The sequence below is a fragment of the Pithys albifrons genome, chromosome 8 (genome assembly GCF_047495875.1).
Source record: "Pithys albifrons albifrons isolate INPA30051 chromosome 8, PitAlb_v1, whole genome shotgun sequence".
Taxonomy (NCBI): domain Eukaryota; kingdom Metazoa; phylum Chordata; class Aves; order Passeriformes; family Thamnophilidae; genus Pithys; species Pithys albifrons.
Window position 1 is genome coordinate 25,164,585 of NC_092465.1, and position 26,037 is coordinate 25,190,621.

General features: G+C 38.3%; 1 protein-coding gene across 2 annotated transcripts in view; it reads right to left on the minus strand.

Moving 5' to 3' along the window:
* Positions 1 to 18,067, minus strand: part of CERKL (CERK like autophagy regulator) — a 51,806-nt gene extending 33,739 nt beyond the window's left edge. For both annotated transcript variants that reach the window (XM_071562678.1, XM_071562676.1), the window contains exon 1: positions 17,820 to 18,067. In XM_071562678.1, the coding sequence (XP_071418779.1) occupies positions 17,820 to 18,027 (208 nt within the window). In that variant the 5' untranslated portion in view covers positions 18,028 to 18,067. The remainder of the gene's footprint in view (positions 1 to 17,819) is intronic.
* Positions 18,068 to 26,037: the final 7,970 nt, after the last annotated feature.

Below are 26,037 nucleotides of genomic sequence, written 5' to 3' on the forward strand. Positions count from 1 at the left end.
AGCCAAGGGCTTGTCTAAATCAATCTCTGCACATCTGTCTGATGGAGACCGTAAACAGGATTAGAGTTGGATTTATCTGCTTGACGCTAATTGTACTCACAGTTTCTGCACATGTCCACTTTTTTTCCAAATACAGCATGAAAAAAAAAACCAAACAAAATCAAGCCTGCCTGGATATATGAATTTCTAGGAAGTTTTATGCTCCTATTTACCCTCCCACTAATTTCAAGAAATGAGACTGTCCTACATTTTTTCTATTTATGGTAGTCCAATTCCTTATTAAATAAAAAATTATGTCTAAACCATTCATAAAACCTCTAGTTTTGAGCTCCTTATTGATTAAGAAGGGCTGGCAATGAGAAATATAAAGAAGTAGGTATGATCGTTCTTACCAGAAGAGCCAAGAATCACTGTAAAGCTTGTCAGGCTATTTAGCACTAATTTTAAAACTCTAAACATGACACAAAAAAGCTATTTTCAAAACACCTGAATTTTCAAGGTTTTTTTATTTCAAAAAGACAGGTCATGCAAAACATTAGGCAAAAATTTATGATGCACCTTTTACTGCAAAAAGAGAAGGCAAAATTGCAAATTCTGTTTACCAAAAGTATCAGACAGTAAGGTGAGGTGGTACCACAGGGGCCAAGTTGGGGAAGGGCTGTTTTACATTACTCTTGTCTTTTTAAATGGTGTAAGAGGAGCACAATGGAAGCAAAGCCCTAGCCTAAAAACATATTTCTCAGACTGGGTGTAATGACTTCCTTGGAAACAGGAAGAAGTTCAGAAGGTACTACAAAGGACTGAAGAGATGCATCTCAGCTTCTCCAGCACTGAAGAGCAAAACCAGCTATTTAATGGCAGCTATTCACTTGCAGCAACAGCTGTATTGCTTCAGGGCAGAAAACTGAGCTTAAAAACATCTGACAGGAATACAACCAGTTTTCATTCTCCTTCTCTAGAGAATCTGAGGGTGAAGTGATGTATTTTACCAAGCCAATACAATACCTTGCTGCTAATCCCTCTTCCAATGCAGACACCTACCCTCCACTCACCTGCCAGGACTCTGCAGTCCAGCCCTTTCCCTCATGTCTGGCACTGGGCAAAACAAGCTGAGTCAAATAAACTCCTGAAAGCAATGTAGATCATTCATTTTCTTTTTCCCCTAGCTTAGTCTTCTGACAAGTTGTTTAGTATAATCACAAGTCCTACAAAGCTAGAGATGCTACAAAGTGATAAGAATATTCACAGCAGGAAAGAAGGAAGGACAGGGATCACCTCCTTTCATCAGCAGGAAGTCAGCATGGTTTGAGGCAATCTGCTCCTGCGTTATCACTTCCAGTTGTTAATTCCTCAAAGATCACACAGATCAGCAAGAACTCAGAAAGTTGCACAATGGCTTCTCTTAATTCTTTAGAGCTCTAGTAACATCTTACAAATTTTTTAAAAAATTACAAGTCTCAGAATAAAACTCCATTTTACAAATAATGCCACATTCAGTTAATTTCACTGGACAAGAAATTACACACTATTTTAATACAGCACTAAAAGGTATTAGTCACTATTCCAGCTTAAAGAAGTCATCATATTTTAAACTACCATCATAGGTAACTACCTCTAAAAGTAATATTATTATGAAGAATAATTAACATCCTAAAAAAATAAAATTCTGGAACAAATTTGTACTTCAGGTTTCAATTTTTCAACATGGTACTAGCCAAAAAAAACCAACAAACCCAGTAATTTTCCAATGCAAGTCTCAGTCGTGGGATAAAGTCTTACATTACATAACAGAAAGGACATTATTTTATTTCTCTGCTTAGTAATTTTTTCAAATTATTTTTAAAAAGACAAAATGTAGTAAATAAAATAATATTATAAAACTGGCCTTAGCCGTGCAAGTTTTAATACATTCTATAAAAAGTGAAAAGTTTTTTCATTCTTTGCTCAGGGTATTTCTTGACAATTTTACCATATTCACAGCATGGGTAAATTTATCCAAGACTTCAACCTCCCACCTCTCATTTTCCATTTTTGTCTCTCTCCACTTTTCAAATGGTTCTTTCCCCCAACACCCCTTGACCAACTGATTCCAATCCCTGTTCTCCACCATATCTTTAAAAACCTAATCCTTGTGCTTCTGACCTTTCCCACCAGACCAGGTGGGCTGCTGCAGATATGCCCCTGTGCTCAGCATCGTATCACGGCAACTGCAGGAAGAGCAGTACATTTGGTGTAGCCCTTGAAGTCTTGAGTTGGACCATATTCACATTCTGAAGGACTTAAAATTTGGTTAAGCTTCACTACAGCTTTAAAAGATGGCAATAGCCAAACTTCTGAAAAAGAACAACCACCCCCAAACTGCCTAGTTCTGGCTGAACCAAAATGAAAGATGATGTTGGCTACTGGCAGAGCAAACATGGGAACAGTTACATTAATCCCTTACGTAAGGGCAGAGTTGAGTACAGTTCAAAGTTTGTTTTTGCTGGAGCTGATGCTTCCTGGAGAAAGGCCAGGCTTGGGGACTTCCTCTCTGAGCATGACTAGATCTCAGGAGTGACACTAATACACCATATCCTGGGTCTCCTCAATGCCCAGCAGGCCATGGAAAAGGTCCTTCTTCTTGTAATGAGGCTCATTAGACATCTATTCATCAAGCTTTTATTAGTGTTTTGATCCATCCCTCAGAGCAGCGAAATGACTTGCTTATTAATTACAGGCTAATGGCAGAATTTTGTTAGAAATACATATCAGAAGTGGCAGTTTGAAACAAGGTCAAATAGCTTACTGAATAAATACCTCCAGAGGAAAGTGAGACCAAAGCTTAGCACAAGGCCCAACACTGTTCCAGACAAAAAGTTTCACTTTAAGGAAGTTCCCCCTCCATTCTCTAAGAAAGGATTAGAGGGAGATGGTGAATTTAAAAATAAGCCCCTTAACAAGAGGATCAACTGGGAATAATGCTGGAACAACAAGGTTAACTGAAAGAAAGCAAGACAAATAGCAAGTGATTCTGAACCTGAAGCATTTAAGAGGATGCAAGAAGAAAAGACTTTGCTTTTTAATATTTATATTTTCTCATTAACACAACAGCAAGAAAGAGGTCACTGAAAATAAATTTTTTATAGAAAGCGCTATGTTTTATCTTAAGAATATGGCCCACATACTGCCTAATTTCATAATAGTGTTTGAAAAGTAGCAGCAAACCTTTTATTTAGTGCCTGAAACCTCAGGGCTTTTCATTTAATAAGTCAACAGAATTATGTAGGAAACAAGAAGGTGAAAAGCATCACTGATTTTGGTAATTTCGTAAAACCTCTGCAAACATAAGCATCAGATTAAATGACTGGTCTTACACAGACCAACCACACAGCCATCACAAAATCAAATCCATTTAAAGAGAGATTTCTGAAATAAACAGAAGACAGGGATCTAATTACTTACATGACTTAATAAGTGGGCTAACAGATCTGAGAGATACTAAAGAATCCCCAAAGAGAAAACCTGAGCCTGATATTACATTCCCTCGAAAACATTTCACACATACACACTGTTTTGTACCTACTCATTTATGTCATAATCATGACTATTACTTCTGCCATTTCAGAAAATAAGGGGAAGTAGGGAAACAAACTCTTAGGGCCACATGACATTACTGAGTTTGATTAAAATACAAGTTAATAATTACTTTTGCTTGGACTCTTACTGGTACTAGATCTGCTTCAGCCTCAAATACAGATGCACAAATCATCCATGCCACTGAATATCAGTGTCTCACTTCCAGGAACTCAACATGACTCAAACATCTGAATTTTGGTGTTTTCTGGAAAAGATTTTCAAGAAACATTTTCTTCAGGAGAAAAGGACAAATGGCTCATTCTAAAACATAGGACAATTTCCTTCTGTAAAATATTGGTACTTCATGTATACTGGCAAGTCATGCTTCTAGGTATTGAAGCATAGCTTATCAGCTTCTAGATAAGCTCATCTATGAACCTCTACATGTTTGGCTTTATTCTCATTGATGTCTGGTCTACTTGTTTTTTTCAGTTTTATGAAGAAAACTCAGCCATTCTTTGTATCATTATATCTGCACCTTCTTCACTAGCCCAAAGGCAAGAGATGGCAGTAGCACCACCAGAATCCTCTGACAAGCATAAAACCCTTTCCTCACCCCAATACTCTTCAGCTCAGTTGCCACATAGGAACAGGAAAAATGTAGGCTGCACCACTTTGCCTGCAGGGATGAATGAATACTGTGTTGTTCATGTACCCCACACTTGCAACAAATGTAAAGGAAAAGCAACAAAAAGAAATCCCAGAATTTTGTGAGATTGTCTTTATAATTTAATTTCCCCCCTTCTTCTTAGAGAAACTGTTCATATTTCTCTAACTTTGCCAAATATTTTTTCATATTAAAAATATAATTTATAGTATATGATATGCATACAATACAAAATATACTTAGAACACAAAGCCAAATTTAATGTACTCTTAGCCAGTTGTGCAGTATGCAAATTAGCCCTTCATATAAAGAGAAAGCTTACAAAATGCAACACTCTGGAAGCTTTCTGGTATTACAATTATTTTATTATATAGCATTGACTCCATTTGTAGTAATACATAAACCAGTGACTGAGGAAATAAAATTCTCAGACTTCCATCAATTTAAAAATTTTGTTTGTACCTTGACAGTATGACAAACCTCTCACAAAAGATTTGACACCAATATGATGTGACACAACTGAACCAAACCTTAATTTCACTCACAGTAAGAAATCACAGGATTAAGTAACACTGTGCAGTCTTTTAGAAAAGTTTATTGCTTCCAGATGGATGCAAGTTTCCTTTCAGCACTGATTGTATCATCTGTACACAGGGTGCCAATGTTGCTATAAATATAGACAAAAGCAGTTATAAAGATAAATTATTAAAATATTGACATAAACAAGCTCATACAGTATGGCCTCTTTCCCCAAAGTAAGGACAACTACATTAGAGTGCTGTCTCTATCACAAATGTTCAATATAAAGCATGTGCACCCTTCTTGGAAATTACAAACCCTATATGAACAAGCACAAATTTACAAGGTATCCATAAAATGATTTCTAATTCAAACTGTGTGCTCTTTGCCCCATGTTGTGTGGTGCCATGTGTTTCACTGCATGGTGCACACTACCAAGACGTCCACCTGTGCCCACGGATCTGTGCAGCAAGCTAAGGACACACTGACTTCATTTAGAGCAGAACTGTTGAATACACACTGCGACACACTTGCACCAGACTAAAAGCGTATACGATAAATATCTTTAAGCTAATTTAAATTTCAGTCCATGTACATCAGACACTGATAAAGCGTATCAACAGGTCAATAATATGTTTTGCAGCCAAAAAAAATATTTTTTTAATATCTGATTAGTCTGTAAGAAAATTATATACAATGCTATTTTAAAAGACAAAATACACTCAAAATTATAAGGGAAAGCTATTATTTTGAGTTTTAAAATATTTTATGTTGTCATACAGTTCAGAAATTATATGAGTAAATGGTTATGAGTCATTTAAAACATTATTTGAAATTTTCATGAGATTCTCAAAAATTGAAAGTGTTTCATTTGCATTTGTTAAATAACTGGTGCATAAAGTAGAATAAGTTTATGCATTTTAGAGAACATGCAGAATTCATAAAACGCTTTATGAATAAAATGTGAACATTAAGTACCATGAAATTCAAAATTAACCATTGTCATAGAAGCAATTTTCACTTTTACATCTACATTAGTATATTAAGTTTTATAGAGAAATCTAATAATTTTGTGTAAGGCATATAAACTGCTTTAAAACAGAGGCACTCATTAAAAAAACAAAACAAAATAAAACAAGACAACAAAGAACCCACCCCAAAACGTTCCGTGATGTGTGCTTTGTGTCCTGGCATGCACCAATCACTTGAAACAAGCAATCTCCTATCTATTTTAAGCAAGTTCTTTGGCATCCTCCATCAAATTCTCTTAACTCCAGTATGGTAAGGGCACCTACGCATCACATTTACATATCTATTCCTAATCCTAGTGCTAAAATCAAACAGAAAGACTACTGATCAACATATCAAAAAAACCCCAAAACTGAAACCACAACAGTTTCTGATGAGTTTTAGCTGTTGCATAAATACAAAGATGCACTTCAAATCTCCCATAATACATACAATTTTTCACTCCCTCAAACTTTTAAATGCTAGCATTTACACCATATGAACACATATGTACAGGGGTAACCACTATGAGGTTGAAGAAAATATCTTATCTGCAAATTGTAAGAATTCTGCTCATAGCATAGAGACCCTGCATATGGTTGCAGAATCAGAGGGCAATTCATATTCAAAGCACTTGTACAGCAATGAACAGAGATGCATCTTAAACTCTCCAAAATGCATTTGCAGAGTGTGTTACTGTTACTATTCTGTGTAAATTTTCCTCTATCACAACATTAAACCTACTTTGCTCATGTAAAAGTAAATTTAGCAAATACTAGTTTCTATGCATATTCAGATGCAAAAATCACACAATAATTTTTGACTTAGCCTTAAAGTGAATCAGTGCAAGCAAATTATCACCACCTGTGTTCAAGATATAATTAGTATCCATACCTTGGCACACATCCTTAAGCTGCTGACATAACAAATGGAAATGGATGTTTTACACTGAGGGTTGCCTTCCGTGAACATCAGAAATGTTCTCAAAGATATTTATGGAAAAATACCAGCCAAGCATATTGAAGCTACGTTTTTCACTCATCTTGATGTTGATCAAACTAAATGGTTTGCAATGGTTTCATACTCTGATCCTATACAAGTTTCACTATGTCTGGAATTTAACTTCCCTTCTCCACATCAACAATAAAAAAACAACCCAAGACTATAGCAATTATAAACATCATAAACATTATATGAACAATATTTTCAAGGGAATTAGGGCTAAGAAATTTTGGGGTCCCATACAGACTGCTAATGTATTATAATTCCTAACAACATTTAATAAAATTAACCTCTTAATATTTTGTCAGGCAAAGAAGGTACATTCTTTAAACGGTATTGTTCCACCAATAAAAAGAAGTACTTTGCAAATGGAAGTCTAGGCAAACTGAAGTTCAAATTCTATCAAGAAATCTTGCTTTATATTTCAAACACAGGTGGAATTACAGACTAGTGTTGTATGTACTTTTACTCAAAGTATCATTTAAATATAATTTAACCGGTTTCTGGTATGTGAGACCAACAAAATCAGGACTGAGCAAACATCCATCTGTCTCAGTATCTTATATCAAACCATAGCCATAAGCAGATGTTAAGAGAGGAGAAGGAATAAAGAAAGCATTTATTCTGATTTCCACTAGTACTTTTCCATTCCGGACACTGAACTAACTGTGGTTTCTACCAATTCAACAGCACTCAAATGAGGCCTCCCTTCTCCACCTGAATCCACAAAATCTTCTAGCATTAACAATACCCTTTGGCAGTAAGTTCTGCAGTTCTCATACCTATTCATTTTGATTTGAGCCTGGTTCTTCTCAGCCTGATTAGATGCACCATATTTCTTATGCTGGAAAACAGAAAGCCGTTGCCATCTACTTTGTCCAGGCCTTCAGCTACCTTCCTTTTAGACCAAAAAGTGCCAGTCTCGTTCATCACTGTCAGCCAGGAGCCATTCGATACCTTTAATCATTGTCAGCCCCTGAATTTTCCCCAGTCTCACATCACCTTTGCTGAGAACACCAGAACTACACAGAGTATTCAAGATGTGGTTAAATAACTGCTGCTTTATAGAGCATAAAAACATCTGGTTTAGTCTCTATTTATTTTCTAATTATCCTTAACATAATAGTCCAAACAACTGTTTAAGTGACAGATGACATTTTCCACATGATAAACCTATGATCATACACATTAGGAATGGTACAGCTACAGCTCCTGACCTTTATTGCAAGCTGATAGCATTCAAATTAGAGATCAATACATTACACCAGGCTTAACTGTTCCAACTCTTTGACTCACTGTCCCATTGCCTAGTCAAATCTGTAAAACTAACACGTCTCTGAAGCTGTGCTGTAGGACAGAACTACAAACTAAAAATGTTTTTTCCCTCCTATTTTAACAGTCCTCAAACAAACCTGGCATTTCTGCTTTATCATGTTAATTCAACACCATTTTTTCTCTTCCTTACTCCCTTCAGACCATATTGTTAATATACCAAAAGCACTGTGAACTCCTGAGGCAGCCTGCACTCCATGAATTAGACAAAACACCCGAACATTACAGACGTTAAACAAAGGGAAATATATTTAAGAAGAGTCTTCTTTCCACTGTAACCTTATTTTATTACTCTGCTCCTGCATAAAACTAATATTGCCAAACTGTTAAATTTGCTCAAAGCAGATACTGGTTTTTTCATTAGCAAGGCGAACACACACACACACACACACACACACACACACACACATATATATATATGTGTGTATATATATAAAATAACATTGTAAGTTCAGTACTGATTTTGTGTGTACCTTCCTCAAATGGTTTCCATAAAACAAGTGAGACCTAGGGACAACATTTCAAAAACACCACCTGCTTGTTTCCATCATATTTTAAATAATTAACTCCTCAACAAAAGTAAGAGCAAAATAAAAAAAGCTTTCTTACTTATTTTTGTTTGTACTACAGTTAAAAAAAGAAACCCATAGGTAAAGAGACTCTTTCTTTCTGCTAAACATTGTTTTCCAAAACATCTCTAGTTACTACTAGTCTTGTTTAATGAGTGTGTTACAATCAAGTGACGAAGAAACATTACACTTCACATGAAGCATTCTTTTTCCTTTAATATAAGCAATACAAAGTCAAAAATAGACATCTATATACAAGCTTCTCCCATCATGGTAATATAATAATATACTTCATCTTATCCTGGAATATGTCAGCTGCAGAATTTACTGAATGAAACCAGAAATCTGTTCAAAGCTTGATGTGGATAAGTGTTACCACCATCTATAGACATCTAACTGTTACTGTATTATTCACTGGTGCTACGATATTTTGATCCCAGCTAATCACCTCACTACAAGTTAAATTATGTAGATGTGACAAGGTAGCCTTTGGGAAACCCAAACCCATCCAAGTGTGAAATCTTTCAGTACCCTTCTTGACAGAGCTGCTTGACAAGTCTCCAAAAGGCCATGCAACAAACAGTATAGCAGGGAGAGGACTTGGACAGGAGCAATCTCATTTTGAATCATCTTCAGAACAGTCAACAGATCAGCCAGGCAAAGATGTGCTATTTTCACACAGAAAGCCAGCAAGTTATCTTGAATTTTTTTCTGTTTACTGTTAGCCTTTTATTTACATGAATTTTCACTCATCAGAATTATGTAGGCTTTTTTTTATTGTCATTTTTATAAAACATTATTTTTAAGTGAGAATACTTATTCTATTTCTACTACACTCTACTCAAGCAACACTGAAAAATATAAATAGAAGATAATTTTTAAACTTCTGTTCCAATGTGGGCTGGTAATATAGCAATGAGCATTTAATTACTCAAACTCAGGACAGTATCTGCAAAACAGCATTATATTTAGTCTTAAGTATTTATTGCTGTTGCCCTTAACTTGATCATTCATATGTCAAATTTTGTTTTCCCAAGACAGTCTGCACTGTGCAAAGCTCTGTTTCCAGGACACACATAATTGTGCAGTACATAACATCTGTTGCTTTGCATTTTCAGAGCCTCACAAAGCATACTTTCCTATATTCACTTGAGTGTATGGACTGACAGAATAGATATATTGCCACAGTTCAAATAAGCCGACAGCCTCAGCAACTATTCTGCACTGAAAAGCATCTAACTACCTACCATCTGACATCACTTACATAGGGAAAAGCCAGGAAATTCAGAGTTCAGCACTGAATTCTGCAATGAGTCGTTTGTTTAAACTTGCAAAACACAGGCAAGAAATAGTCACACACTAGACTAGAGAACTGAGTTCAACGCAGTTACTGAACAATTTTTGTCAGTGATTTAATATATTCCTACAGTGACAATTAAGTAAAAAGTTGGGGAAGCAGGAGGTTGCTCCAGCTTTTAAACATAAGAAATACAATTGTCTTTCATCGAATCCCTTACAGGTAGGCTACAAGGCATCAAGGCTCACATGAAAATTCAGGCCTACAATTTCTATTTTTTTTATAACACTTTGTTTCACTGTTCAAAGGGTTATCTGCTCTAAATATGAAGTTCCTAAATACCAAGATAAGAGTTTCAAAACTTCTTCCCCAGTGAAATAGTTTGAGAAATACCATTCACGTTGTTAGCCTGCAAACACAAGTATTTTTGAAACCCCCTAAATAGCTGGAAGGAGGGCATTCTAATCACCTATTTTAAGTCAGTAGTTAAAAAAATATGCTTATCAACTCTGCAGTACATTAGAAAATGGTGAAACACAATTAGCTCAAAAAATTGACAGTGAATGTCTGAGACAGGAATCAATTTAGAGAAGGATACTAGTCAAACACAGTTCTATAGCAGTCACAGTACTAAATGCCAAAAAGGTCAAATTTTGAAAGAAAACAGCAGATACCACCACAAAACTAGCAGATGTTCCTAAAGGATCATCTGTGCAAAAACATAAGCATATGTGAGAGAAATCCAACACTATCACGCAATCAGTTGGTGTCTAACATAATAGCAGTTCCTTATGGCAATATGGTAATACATGTATCAGATACTCAACACATTATGGTTTTTTGTCTGCACATACTGTTACAACATAGTCATAAAACCCAGGACCACTGCTTTCCTTGAAAACACTAATTTCACAACCTACTAATGTTAAGGTACAACGACTACTCAGTTCTTCAGGTTATGTTCTCAGGTTTTCAGCCATTTAAGCTTTTTCATAAATACTAAGATAAAAATATTTTTCAAGTACTGCAGTACTGAAGTAAACAATTGCTTCTAAAGGCAGTGCATAATACAGTTGGATATACCTAAATGGAACAGCAAACAAAAAGGGATTTCTTCTATCCAATGCCTGTTTTTTGGGGTTTTGCATAATTGCAACAGCATCTATTATTTACCTGATGCTTTTGTAACATACATAGTGAACAAGATATTTACAAGGAAAGGAAAATTGTTTTTCTAAGTTTTGTTTATGACTCCAACAAGAGCAGATGACAGACGTTCCTGTTTTAATTTTATTTCTATTTTGCTGCTGTAAAATAAAGATAGAATTGCCTTAATCTAGCTTGTCTTTTGCCAAGACAACAAATAAAGAAAACAGAAATCAGAATATGATACTCTTGCAAGACATTTATTAGCATGAACAGCTATAACTATGGAAGCAAATTTAGACAGATTTTCCATAGCACAAGACCCCATTAGGCACCATGATCCCCACAAATATCCCACACAAGGTGCAACAGAATTCCATCCTACACACAGTACAAGGAGGGAAACAGACATAGTCAAAGAAAGCAGGCAGCAGTCTCAGACTTCAAGTGGTCAAGCTAGTCATCAGATTTTGTAATAGTTTCCTGTAGACATTACCAAAACCAGAAAGGATTTCAGGAATTATGCTTGCAAAAAAAAATCAGGTATTTTCCAATAAATTGCACTTAAAACTCAAGGTAAGTTGGCAACATTTGATGCAAAAGAAAAGACATAAAGGTGCATAATAGAGGGATACAAATTCAGGGACGATATCATTAAATGACAACCAGGGAAAAACTACAACAGCATTTGAATCTGTAAGAGGAGTTTAAAATATTAGTGTTTCTCAAGGGCCAAAGAACAGGACAATTAAAATACTGAGATATGAGATTTATCCTTAGATAAGGGATTTTATTGTATAATTTTTCTAATGATCTAAAAAGAACATAAATTTACACTGACAAATGAACTTGTAGTCCTACAGCACTATTGTGGACATGAAAATATCACTAGCATGGACAAAGATTCATTAGCATATCAACTTTTTTTTTCTTTAATATACACTTTTGGATTCTCCATCATGCTACATAAGCAAGGCCATCAAAGAACATAGTCAAGAGCTGTCAATTCTTCTATGAACAAGAAAATGACTGAACTTTGATAACATTTTTTTAAATGAATTTGCATCCTACCTCTCCTTACTTCATCACCTGACTCGTCTGACTCTCCAGTGATTTCTCTACCTTGTATCACACACACCTCATACTACAGCATCACCCTACACGTCTTACTACCAGCCCAGCAACAGCTTGAGGGTTCCCTTCATTCACTCCTATCCCTCTCCACAGTACCCACTAATCCCTCCTACATCCACATGGCACTGCACCAAAACCCTTACACTTCCTCAATAAATCAGCTCACCCCCATCACAGTTGAAAAACAAGAAAAAACAGAAAGCATGTAACACTATAAGATGTTCCACAAACACATAGCCACAAACAGCTCTTCTGATAAAAGGTAAAAGACACAGAGAAAATCAAGGCATAATGTTTAAAAGTGTCCTGAAATAAAGAACTAATTTTAAGACCCCTTTAATTACTATATCCCATTTCCATAAACTTTTTTCATTTTCCACAATAGGTTGTAATTTTCATGTAGCATTTATCTAAAAGACATTAATTTTATGGACTTCCTGGAAAAATATTAAAGTTATTTATATTTAATTATTTATAAGTTCAGACACCATGGGATTGTTTAAAACTGTGTGCTTTCCTCCTGAAAGTCATATTCTAATGTGACACCTGAACATCTCACTCTGTTACACTTCATATAATTTATTTTTATGTCTCTTCCTTAAAAATAGTTTTCCTGTTTGGACAATAGATAAGCCACTTAGAGAAATTAAAAGTAGAATCATAAGTAGAAAATCAAAAGTAGAATCATAAGCTTTGAATTTGGTCAATGTAAAACTTCAGTGATTCACATTTTGTAACAGCCTGTTTCCATTTCCATTATTCCTGACTGACCGATAGACTGACAGATGTCTTACTTTAGAGATCTCAAACAGACTATTGGTATCTATTTCAGCCACATCTGTTCCTAAATAGCCTTGGCAACAGGCCACTATGCATTCGGAATTAATTTTAAGTCCTTTATTGCTGACTCTTTCACTGTTGAAATACATCAGTGATTTTTTTCCTTACTGCTGCATTTATATAGAATATTTATAAATCTATACCTTAGATGAATATCAACAAGAACTATAGTTTACTAAAGATAACAATACTGTACCTAAACAACACATTGATTTGTTTTGCTTCATTATGAAAATATATATTTATGATCTTTTTTAGTTCATTACAAAATACATATTCAATATTAAATTAACCTCTGGAATGCTCCACAGATCTTATTTTCTTATTGTTCAATTAACTTAGAAAGTATGTTCAATTACTTATATTTAAAAATCAAGTTTTATCCAAATTATTGCTATTATTATACAAATAGTCCAGACTTAAGCTGCCAGTCTGAGACAATAACTTCATAAACCTTTCAGTCTAGTACATTACACACACAACAAATTATACTTATTAAGTTTTTCATAATGATCAAAAGCCTCCAGACGTGATATAATTGTGAATGACTGAACAAATATCAGTCTTGTCACCAATTCTATCTGGCAGAAATCTGCTGGAAAACTGCAATTACTGTTCATCAGAAAACTCCATGGCAATCTTTAAAAACATGCTGAAGGCTTTAAAAAATATCAGGATTAAAGTTCTCAATCAACAGCAAAATACAAGCCATATACATAAAGAGGATTTGACTATTTGTACTGGAACTGTTCTAAAATACAAATGATTCCCACATCCACTGCTGCTAATCCTCCAAACATTTCATTAGTTTTTAAACTTTAGTCACACACAAAAAATCCACCCTGTTTGTTCTTAGATGTAAATATTTTTTCCCCATCATTCAATCATTCTTCTGACCTTCTGTGATCTTCTAAAAATCCTATGTAAAATTCAAGTCTGTACTTAGGATAACTTGCTCTGCTATAGTTTTGAAACAGCATTCAAAATGAGAAGCTCTACAGGTCAGTGCTGGATTATTAATAGACAGAGAAGTCTATCTAGCCTTTTCCTTAATTTCCATGATGATATTTATTGCAGAGGAGTGCCACACAGAAGGAAGCTAGAGAAAAAAACAGCAACTACTGACTGTGAGCTCTACTTCTCTCTCATTGCACCAACCACCACACTGGTAAAAGCAACCAGCTACGAGTCAGAGGGTATCTGGCACTGGTGAGAAAAAGCTCAGCTGAGCTGCGCGCCCAGGCTGCAGTTGCAGCATTTCAGAGGGGGCAGCTGAGCCGTGCCTCACTCTGAACAAATTCCCACTTGACCTGTTTACTCTCCCCCAGGCTTCACATCCAGTTGCCTGCACAGGCCTTACTTCTGCCCAAAGCTTTTTTTATAGTAAAGAACACAAAGAATTCATAACGGGTGCCATGCTTATTAGAGAGGGGAGAAGATTTTGTTGTAGAGGAAGCCATCAAAAATCATCAGCAAGCGTGGGTAGTCAAAAACTTGTAGGAGACAGAAGCTGCAGAGAGTAAAGAAGGAAGTCCTCCTGTTAATTACAGTGCTTAAGGCCTCACAGGAACAGTCCGGTGGGGCAGAACTGTGCATGTATCATTGGGACATGACCAGGCCCAGGCACAGCAGATGTTGCATGCTTGGGAACTTCGAGCTGGAGATTTACATTCTGTTTAGAAGCTGAGGGATCCAGGGCTCCACAAACATACAAAAGCAAAAATATACAATTGAAACTGCAGGACTGGGAACGACAACAACTTCAGCAAGATGGAAATACATTTGGGGAACTACTGGGGATGGGAGGTTAGGGAAAAGGGAATAAAGTGACTAGCCGGTTGTCTGATTTTTGACAGACTGCACCAATTGCCATACAAGAAAGGTCTTTTCCTAAAATAGGGAGAATTACGACATACAAGTCCAAGAAGAAGACATATAGCATTACTGGCAAAGTGCAAAGACCTGACTTGACCTCTTTGAGCCTAAGGCAAACTACATTATGAAGATTTTGTTTTGGAGAAAGCATGCATAAGCCAAATCCCAGTGGAAAGAACTGCCCACACAGCTGTTAACCACCTCTGAACGCTGCACTGCTGTACTTAAGAACGAGACCATAACGCACATGGCTCCTCTCAGCACTAGTACAGATCCTACACTTACACAGGTTAATTGCTACTGGGATCCAAGAATGAGGGAGAAAAAAGACATTCAAGCTCCAAAATCCATATTTGACTGCTGCAACTGCAGACATAAAACCGCCTTGACCTACCATATCCCAGATGGAAGGAAAAACAGACAAGATTTCTGTTGAATTCATTTCCTCTGAGAGGAACAAGCCTCACACAGTGATATTTCCAGGTCTTATTCAGCTCCCCTGCAGTCACAGGCGGGCACACACAGAGCCATGCTGGCCCAAAGCAAGGAGTCACAAGTATTCTTTAGAATGCTGCTCAGGTAAATCATTGTGTTCCCATCACCAAGTGGACAGAAGCACAAAAGAGCCTCAGAAACAGACTAATAATTTTCCTTTTAAAATTATTTCATTCTCCAAGAGATCCTAGAACAGCAGCAGATTACATAACTGTGGCATCTGTAGCAACAGAAAAACTGGAAAACCATTTATCTTCAATATCAGTATTCAACATTTAAGAATTTGAAAATCCTACAGTAAAACCCTCATCACCTACCATAGCCTTCAGGTAAAAGACACCACTGCCTTTTCCACTGCAGCTAGTCAAGAAGTAGGACACTAAGAGCCTTTCAAAATCCAAAATATTCAGCACCTCAATATTACATAGTACAGAACCATATTGTCAGAGAAAGACATAGCAGCATATATTTAATACATGTTCAGTAAAAGCCCAAATCCTGATGCACTTGACAACAACTCATCAATGCTGCTTTCTGTAAGACTCCGGAAGTTCAGCCATCTGCTATATCTGACTTTAAGCCCTGCTTACTTCATTACCTTGAAGCACCTAAAAAAGTTTCCAATGTCTGCATGAGTAATTTAAGGATGAAAAGATGTTACACAGAGTAGCAACTTAGGGGGCCGAATTTTTCCTAGGAAATAGAAACAAACATAAAACAAACCAAGCAAAAGAAATCCCAAACGAACACACATACAAAAAAAAAACCCCAAACTGCAGAATATATTCCCCATCTCTAAAGGCATGAAGCAATAGATACCAAAATTTATTCTTCCTGTCTGTACCTTAAAATCCTTCACTAGTGACAATTAAAAGACAATCATGTACCCTAGTTCCTAATATATGGAAATTCAATCTACATACAAGGAGCCAGAACATAAAGTGGCAATCATATTAGAGGTCTACACAAAGACCTAAATAATTAATAACTCATACTACAGATCACATACACAGAGGCCTGTAGTTAGTCCCAAAGGGGAAGGAAGAGAGCCTACAGCATTACTAAGGCATCCAGACTGGCTGCACATGAGGAAGGACTGTACACATGCACCAGTGCAGGGGTCATCAGAACTCAGTGGTCCTGCTGAAAAGCAGGTATTTAAGTCTGAGCACAAGACTATATTAACATGGTTATGCTTTTCAGAGGGTAGGAGTCAGGCACAGTGCATGGCACTATAAGTGTTTAGTTTCAGTAGCTCTGCTATCCCCACACGGTTACATGAAATGAAGCATAATGACTTCAGCTGTGAGCATGTCAGTGTTTCTTTGCAGCAGCATTGAAAATGTTTTCACATCCTTCTCAAGCCTCTGCAGCATACAGACTTGAAAAGATTATCATAACATGGGAAAACTCATATGTGAACAAAACTTTGTTTCTCTCTATGCTGCCTTTATGGCTAATGGACCTTATCTATATGATGTCTTAAGTTCTGTCCAAAATACTACTAAGATAAACCTGGTATTTTTGCCTGGATAAACTAATCATGCCATACCACAAGGCAAATACACTGTCTGTAAACTGCATTTCGGAATACAACTTTAATTTCTCCTTCACACAAGCACTGGAGGTCAACAAATTAAATAAGCACACTTAAGAGAGGGTGTGCAGTTTTTAAAGTAAGTTTATGTTTCCACAATTTCTAGGAGAAAAATTACTATATGGATAAGTTCAAGGAGCATTCTTTTCCTTCTAAAACTTCGACATATCATTTATTTTACTTGATCAAATCCTTTAACTGCCCTTTTTCAAGTGTGTGTGAACAGCACAGCACAGCGATGACCTGCCACAGAAGCCTCATCCCAAGACACAGGTGCATCACACAAAACCATTCCCTCCTCTCTGTGGTCTAATTTATGTACCTGCCAGAGAGAGTAAGCAGGGAAAAGTTGATGCAGAAGAAACATAATCAAATCCTCTTACTGCTCTGCCTGGGGCTAAGAGGCCATAAAAACAACCTCTCTGCATTCTGTCCTTTACCTATGACCCATCAAGAAGGAAAGGCTCTGGCCAGAATGAGCTGGTCAGGTACAAGAGGCTCATCGCATTGCGAGCAATTTCTTTTTCATTTTAGTCACCAGAGTAACCTCGAAGGGAAGAGACGTGCCTGACACCACTGCCTTTAACCACTTTACTGTAATCCCGTTTAAAGGTGACTCTGGCCCGCCCTGCCCGGAGAGCCCCCGGCCACCTGTGCCCCGCCAGCGCGGGGACCTCCGCTACGCCCGGACCGGCACCCCTGCCCTACCCTGCCCTGACTTGTCTTGCCCCGCCCCGCCCCGCCCCGCCCCGTCCCGTCCCGTCCCGTCCCGTCCCGTCCCACCTGTGGGGCTCTCGGGCAGGATGGGGCTCCAGCGGAGCCGCCGGGCGCTCAGCACCACATCGCAGCTCCTCTTGCCGATCTCGAAGATGCCCCTGAGAAGCGGCTCATCCCCCGCCCGAGTCGCCGCCAGCGGGGCTACCCTCCGCCGCCGCTCCTGGGGCGCCGCCCGGGCGCGCCGCTCCGGGAACGAGGCCGCGGCTCCCGGCATGGCGGCGGCACCTCCTCACCGGCACCGCCCGCCGCGTCCCGGCGGCTGCCAAGGCAGCGCCCGTCCCGCCCCGCGGGCGGAGCCGCGGCCTCCCGGGGCCGGCGGGAGGGCACTCGCGGGCCCGACAGTGTCCTCCGACGCGACCGCCTCTCCCGGTGCGGGGCAGCACCGGCGCTGCCGTCCCCGCACATGGCCGGGACCCTGCGGAGTAACTGCTAGAGCGGCAGAAGGCACTCTGGCATCGCAGCGCTCTGTGCTCCTCAGCTAGTTCCTCAAGGAGAGCAGCGAACCAACGCTGCAGCTACAGAAATTAATTTCCCTTGTCAGAGTCCCACGTCTTCCACTTTTCTGATATTAACAATATTGATGTTATTTAGCTTTAGAAAGCCACGATGTGAAGTTCTAACAGCCCTTTCACACTAAAAAGGTTCACTCTTTCACAGGTTGAGACTTTGACAAAGATTTAACAGAAATACTATTTTGGCATTCGTGCTGCAAAACAAAGTGTTGCCGTAAACCTGGGTGGAGGTATCACAATTATATCCTTCATTCATAAGGGCTGAGGAACACAGTGACTCAGAATCTGATACCAACTCATACAACAGCTCCTGTATCAGGTGGGTCAATACAGAAAGCGTACCCAGAAGGGTTGCAAAATCATCCCTCGCTTTCAAACTTTAAATGCAGAAGAGGGAGACTACTTTATTCTCACTCTGTAAACGATAGAGTTTACTGTTTGAAGATATGACAGATTTACTCAGAAGTCCTGTACAATTCACTGATGACAATTACATCAGAGCTGCAGCAAGTCCCAATTTATAAGGTGCTTCTGACCCTGTAAACTCTACATATACACTAGTTTTATAATGTTGTCATGGCTTATTAGTGCATAAAAAGGATATTTTTAATGTGTAGTTCAGTAATTTTAATCTTTATTGTTTGTTACAAGACAAACGTAAATGTATTCTGAGAAATATAGCAATAAATTGAAAATACTGTCTTTTGCTGATATAAGTTACTGTTCAAACACCTGTCAGAATATCCAAGGCTCTTCCTGTGACGTTTTCACTCTAAGGGAAACAGTGTTACAAGTAAGGAAATCATGTTGCAATCAAGCCAGCTAAGAGTTCACGGTATGATCTATGATCTCAAGACTACTAAGCTGCCTTCCTTCATAGATCCATAAAAAAGTACCATGCTATTGATTAAGTACCTAAGAAGACAGTTTTAAGACACATTTCAAAAGTCATATGGTAAAACTTCTTTATACATTAAATATGGCAAAGTAAAAGGCAAAAATAAGTACATTCTGAATATTTGTTAACTATTCAACCTGTGAGTGCTTTTCAATTTGCATCAGGCCACTAATATAGCTGTCACGAAAATGTAGCCTCTCTGATTTGCCTTTCTGAATCATAACATATCCACAAAGTTTCTGCTTGCTTAAAGCTGTTAGCATGAATTGTTTTATTCTGTCTTCAATTGCCTCAATATTATTTGTCGCTTAGATCTTCTTTTTTGGGATATATATATCTCCACTACTGAATAATCAGATAGAATAAAGTATAAATAAGTTAAATGATGTGTCAGCTGTGGGATTGTTGTTCAATATACTTTTGTTTGTTTGTTTGTGTGTGCTTAAAGATAACTGAGTGACGGGTAGGAAAACTGAGCCAAACAAACAAGGCTGGCTTAACAATTTATCATTCTGGTACAACAGTAGATGAGCCAATTAAACTCGTGTCTGTTATTTGGTATCAGTAATCTTTAATGTGTTTACATTGATGTCATTCCAAAGGAAAGCTAAATCATAACTAAACAATAAAGTACAACATGGAACTAGATATGGTTCAATCCCCTGTATGGGCCATTGACTTCAGGGTTGGACTCAATGATCCTTGTGGGTCCCTTCCAACTCAGAATAGTCTGTGATTCTGTGAAAATAGTTGAATCACTTTTGAGGCTGTATGCCCTTTATAATCCCCTTCAGTCATTTGTATTGTTTTCTGGGACTGTTTATTAGCCCGTACCACTTATGTATATTGTCACTAGATAATTTCTTATAAAATACAGCAAAGGGTAAGCTGTTAATGGCTTAGAACCATAAAATAATACTATTTTTGGTACCATCAGTGGAAGACAATTGCAGTTCCTAAGAGACTTGTAATATCCTTAAAATGATGTAATTAAAACTTCTAACACTCTTTTATTGACATTACTTGAAAGTAACAGTTAAGATACTAATGTGTATTAGATAAAAATATAAAGTAAGAGACCTGTATATGGCAACAAAAACCATAGCAAGAACATACAAGTCTGTTCACTGTGGTTTGCTACTGTTCAAAAATCCTCAATTCCCACAATTCTTTGTAAATTTAAGATAGACACTTTTTTCCTGGGGTGGGGGATGGATTCTAAGCAAGTCTAACAGATTTTTTTAATTATCACAACTTTTGCATTTGCACGTTGATTTTGGAAAAGCATGGAATAGTCCAGCAACATTTATGCATTTATAACGCTTATAATAATGCAGCTTTTGAGGTAGTTTCCAGAGAGGTTGTGGATCTACCTTAGAAATTGTCTTAGCATTTTTGTTTGATTAACTTGTTTTAGGCAAATACCTCGAGCCAAGTCAGAACAAAAGAAAAAAGAGGTGAGGGTGGGAGGAAAGAGAGGTCTAGGAGGCACACCAGAAAGGGAAGCAAAGCCACTGTGAAGTACAGCAAGGGCCAGCTTCTCCCTAAGAACCAGGGAGACAAGGAAGATCCCACCACTTGCAAGGCAGGGACCTTTCTGGCCCAAACCCACCTGGCAGTAATTGAGCAAGGAAATCTAGAAAGGTTCCTAGAATCCTCCAAGAATCTAGATCAGGCAAGTTCACAATGATGAGGCAGGCTTGGATCAGAAGGATTCATAGCCAAATCAGGGTTGTAGCTGAGTTGTAAACCAGCATCCTACAGCATTTATAAGTGTAGTAGCCCCAGGGTGAGTTCAAATAGAGTCCAGGCCCTTGGGTGGGGTTGGTGAGTGGGTTGCAGGTGGAGTTGCTCCAGGTTTTTAAGGCTCAGTAGTGCACTCAGGGACCTAGCAGCTAGAAGACCAAGAGGAGGAATTCTAAGGCACAGTAGGAACAGGCTGCTTTATAAAGAAAGTGGAATTGAGAATGATTAGTAGTCAGGTAAGGGTCCCATATACCTGGCCAAGGTAAACAGAACTGTACGTAGACTAGATTAGTTCAGCTGGGAGTCTAGATAGCTAGACAAAACCCTGCCAATAAGGTAGGCCCAGCACCAAGCTTGAAAAGCAGTCATTAGGTCAGATCTTGTAACAGTGTCAGTGCTGACCCAGCAGTCACTGGGGAAGCCTGTGTTACCAAGGTAGGTCCAAAGTCAAGCAAGGATATCAAGTTTGCGAGCCAGGACCTGGGTATGGCTGCAATACCATGAAGGCAGACACCAGGTATAGGAGTCTCTTATAAAACACAATTCTTGCACAAGGGAGGGGAAATCTCACTTGTGGTTTCTTAGAGCTTGTTGTCAGCAGTCTGAATCCAGAGGAGTTTTGCTCTATATCAGGATGCTTGCCTGGAGCACAGGCAGACGATCTAGAAGGAGGAAGCATCCATTGTTGTCAGTTAAGAAATAGTAGGAAACAAGAAGCGCAGTTAACCTCTACTTAACTAACAGTGTTTCTCTTTGGAAATCATCTCTTGCTGCCTAGATGCTAAGAAGTAGTAAGAGTCTCAGAACTGTTTTCCAGAAGAACCTTGTGAGGCAAAGAAAGAGGTAGGACAGCCTGTTGCAGAAACAGCACATGAAGGAAATACAGCTAGTGTTTACTGAAGGAGAGCAAGCAGGTAAAGCATGCCATTGGAAAATAGCTTCTCCCACATCAAGAAAAATATGTATCAAAATGCAATGAGGTAAATAGACAAGAAATGGAAAAGCTAGTTTTTAATTCATGGATAATGTGATGTTGTAGCTAAGGAACAGGAATTTAGACAAGAAGAAATGAAGAAATGTTGTGGGGAAAATACTGTATGCCCATTCTGGAGGTTTCAGCTGAATATTTTTGGTAGCTGGTTTGTTTTCAGTAGCTAATGGAGATTTGCTTCTGGAGAAACCTGAATTTTGAAGTTGGCAGCATACCCTTGGCTTGGATGTTTTTCTGGCTACAGTGTATGTTTATACAATGAAACCTTAGTGTATGCTCAGTTCTATTTCAACTGTTCATTCCCAGATATTAGCTCTCCTAAGTATTCTCCCTTCTTATATGTCTGCTTTGAAAAAGATTCTTTCGTAACTCCCCATATTAGCTCTGTTTTGTTGGTTTACTGTGACTGAAAAAGAGACATTAGGCAGAACACCAAACTATTTTGACATAAAGCAAAGTCATAAACTATCCTGAAAGAAAATGTCATCAATGGTCTGTAGAAGAGAGCATTACTATTACTATACATCTTTTCTGTTCTCCAAAGAAGAAAAGTACTTAAAACAAGAGAAAGCAAGGCAGGTAAGGAAATGGACAAACCTTTACAGGGAGAGCAGCAAGTGAAATTATTATGCAGGCATAAAAAGTTGCAGAAATGCAGTCTGAAGTTGGAGTCACCCCTGAGATCCCCCCATGAACTGAAATTGATCTAAATCAAAAGAAAATGTGTCAATGGGAAGAATATTAAATAAGAATGTGTTGGTCAGAGGACATTGTCTTTTCTTTGCATTAGGGTTGATATGCTATCTCTTTAAGGTAATAATTTTTTGTCCTCTATTTTCTATTCCTCTGTCACAAAAATGAGTGTAAATATGTAAATCTTAGATGGTTTTATTTCATTCAAAATTCACTTAATTCTATGCTGCAAACCACTACAAGCTAGGAAACTGAAAACTAGGACTGATATTCTATGTTTTACATACCCTGTAGGCAACCTAAATGCTTAAGAGAGTGCTTTGAGAGCAATGTCACTTTTAATTTTGTATTGCATAGCTTCTGACAGTTTGTTAAATACGTAAATGAATTATTTAAAAAACACTTATGTACATATTTAAATAACAGTCTATTTGTACATCTTCAGCTTGCTGTTTCAACACGTATTTATGTACTATGTTTTTCAAGATTTTTGGATTATGGGATTTTCAGATAAGGAAGGAGTGTAGACCATGTATAATTTCTGAAATAATTACCATACATCCTAGTTAATAAAAACCAATACAAATTTCTGCTTATTTTCCCTGATACACCACCAGGTAGAACTCCAAGTTTCATTTCTGTGAGTTCTTCCTCAATAGGAATGAGTGGGTTTTGTTTGGTTGTTTTTCTCTTTGGATACTTTAAATATAAAAAAGAGAATTGAATTTAACTCCATAGTTTTTAAAGCTATTTGACAAGCTGTTTCTTTGAGTGGAAGTATTGTATTCTTTTTAAAGAAAGACTCATATTTTCAATATGTCAAAAGCAATTGTTAAGATCATAGTGGATCTAGTTTTGGTCAGTTGCAGCATTGAAATAATTGAAGAATTTTTACTGTTACAGAAGATAGAAAAGATTTGTTTTACCTGCTCTCAAGATTTCATTTAGAATTATTTCTATTAATTCATATTACTTCTGGAACTGCATGATGCTTTTTAATATTTTAATAAAAATCTGCAACAGTACCTTCCGGATAAAGCAGCTCGCTGATTTCTTCCAGTGAATTCAGGAATCTTGGTTCTCCTTGAATCTACTTCCCTTCACTTGGAAAGTCCTTTGGAAGGCAGTGGGCCAAAATACAATGTTGTTCAGGCACATGTTTTATATGGGCTAGGTAAAACCTGAGGCTTCTGTTTCTCAGGTGTCTCGTGGATGTAACCTGGAATTTCACCTTTTGAGATTCCTCTGCCATAGACAGGGCCTCAGCTGCATCACAGGCACCAGTTGGTCCACAGGCCCTCTTTTGTTGCTTCAGAATACCAAGAAGGGAAAAGCTGCAAGTCATGACTGTCACTTATGTACTGTACCTGCAGAGATTTCACTGAGGTCTCCTCAAGCATGCACTGATGCCTGAGCAATTTCTACTCAGATGTATGTCAGAAAGAAGGGAAAGACTATTGGTCTCATCAAAAATATAATTTTAGGCCTGTGCCAGATGACCCATTATGTGTGTGTGGGTACAACTCAACCCCAGAGTTTTCTCTGCATGCGGAAGTTGGATAATCCCACTATAGCCTTAGTTATTTAGCAATATGTTTATAGGAGAGGAACAGTGTGAGTAATTCGTTCCATTAAAAGAGACCTTGATAGACCTTTCTGTGGGAGTCATGAGCAGAAATTTCAAGATTTGTCTTGATGTTATTAGTATGAAAGAAATACGGAGATATCAGAAGCATCAGCAAAATGGGGGAGGGGGAAAGACCTACAACATTTTATGAGTGGTGGGAGGAAAAAACCCACCCAAAACTAATTGAAATAATAAGATTCACAAATGATTTCTAAAATAGAGCCTCTAGTTACCAAAATACCTAATTAATTTTCCTTACTATGTTGTTTATAACATTAAAATACTACTTTCTCTGAAATATCACAGCAGCAAACATTCAGAGAGCCTAGGTAGATCTTTTAAGTAAGTTGCAGTGGCTAGAGGAGTTAAATTTTGTTATTAAGAGTGGAAAAAGTAATTGAAAAGGTTTCTTGTGGTTTGGAAATGCCTTCCAAATACTCATTAAACATTTAAACGACTAAATTTGCAGAATATGTTCCTGACATTGGCACTGGTTCTGTGGTATTTCTCCCATCAGATGGAAGTACTGTGTGTTATGCAGAGTGCATTCATGCATAAACAATATCATTTTCATAAATTAAAACCTCCCCTGCAGAAGGAACATCTGTGCCTGCCTTTGAATAAAAGATGGTGGCATGCGAGTTGCCCCTTGACTGACTAGAAGAATCCTTATGTGTAAGAAGAAAGCACATAACCAAAAGGCAACCAGGCCTGGGTCAGCTTTCTCAATTTTATCTGAAAAACTGTCATTTATTTACCCCCATCTCGGGTTATCTAGGGTACATTTAGCTGTGTTGCCACTGACTGAGAAAGGTTAATCAGGTGCTTAAAATTACCTTTTGCTTTCTTTTCATATTCAGCAACAGTTTTTCAAGCTGCGGGCTCGGGCGAAACACAGGGAGATGCTGCAAAATGCATCATTTGGTGTTGTCATTAATTTTTAGAGTACTTTAAGCAGGGAAGCCTGGCAGACCGGTGTAGTGCACTACTAGGACAGGTTTGCCATCCTTACGCGTTGGATTTCCGTAGCTATTAACACCTTCAAAATAGATGTCAATGGCTTGGTTTCTCCAGGAAAAAAAGCCCTTATCCATAGGAAAGCCTGTTCACTTCCTGCTGGGTTTAAGTGAAATATTTATGAAATACCTCCTCTTTGTGGCAGGCTTCATATAAAGTGTTTCAGGTAACTTCATAAATCTGTTTCTTATGGTCGGAGGCAAAGACCTGTTGATAATTGTTCCTGGTCATTAGGGGAATTGCTCTCCCGCAGATTGTGTCTCCGGGTTTCTTAAGCCTCGGAATAATCAGTGAAGATTAAAGAAACACATGTTTCCCTTCTGGGAAGAGGAGGGGACGGTGAATCGATGTCGCTGGGTCTAGGTAGGTGTTGCAGGGAAAGGCGCACCTGCTGCCGCCGAGCCGAGCCGAGCCGGGGCCGCGGCGCGCATTCCTGGTGTGCCGATCCCGGCCGGGCGCGGGACCCCCGCGGGACGGGACGGGTTGGGAGTCGCCCCCGCGGCCCGGAGGGGAGCCCTGGGAGCGGCAGCCGCTGGGCTGAGCTGCCCGTGAGGCGGCGCGGGTGGGTGAGGAGCGCCCGGCACCGGCAGCCGCGGCTCCCGAGCGAACTGCGTTTCTGCCCCCGTTCCCCTAATTCAACGAATCAGCATTGCAAATAGTAGAGTTCGCTGTAAACAAACCAGTACCCCCGCCGCCTCCCCCTGGTGCTCCTCAAGTTAAGTAAAGAATCCGTGTCCTTT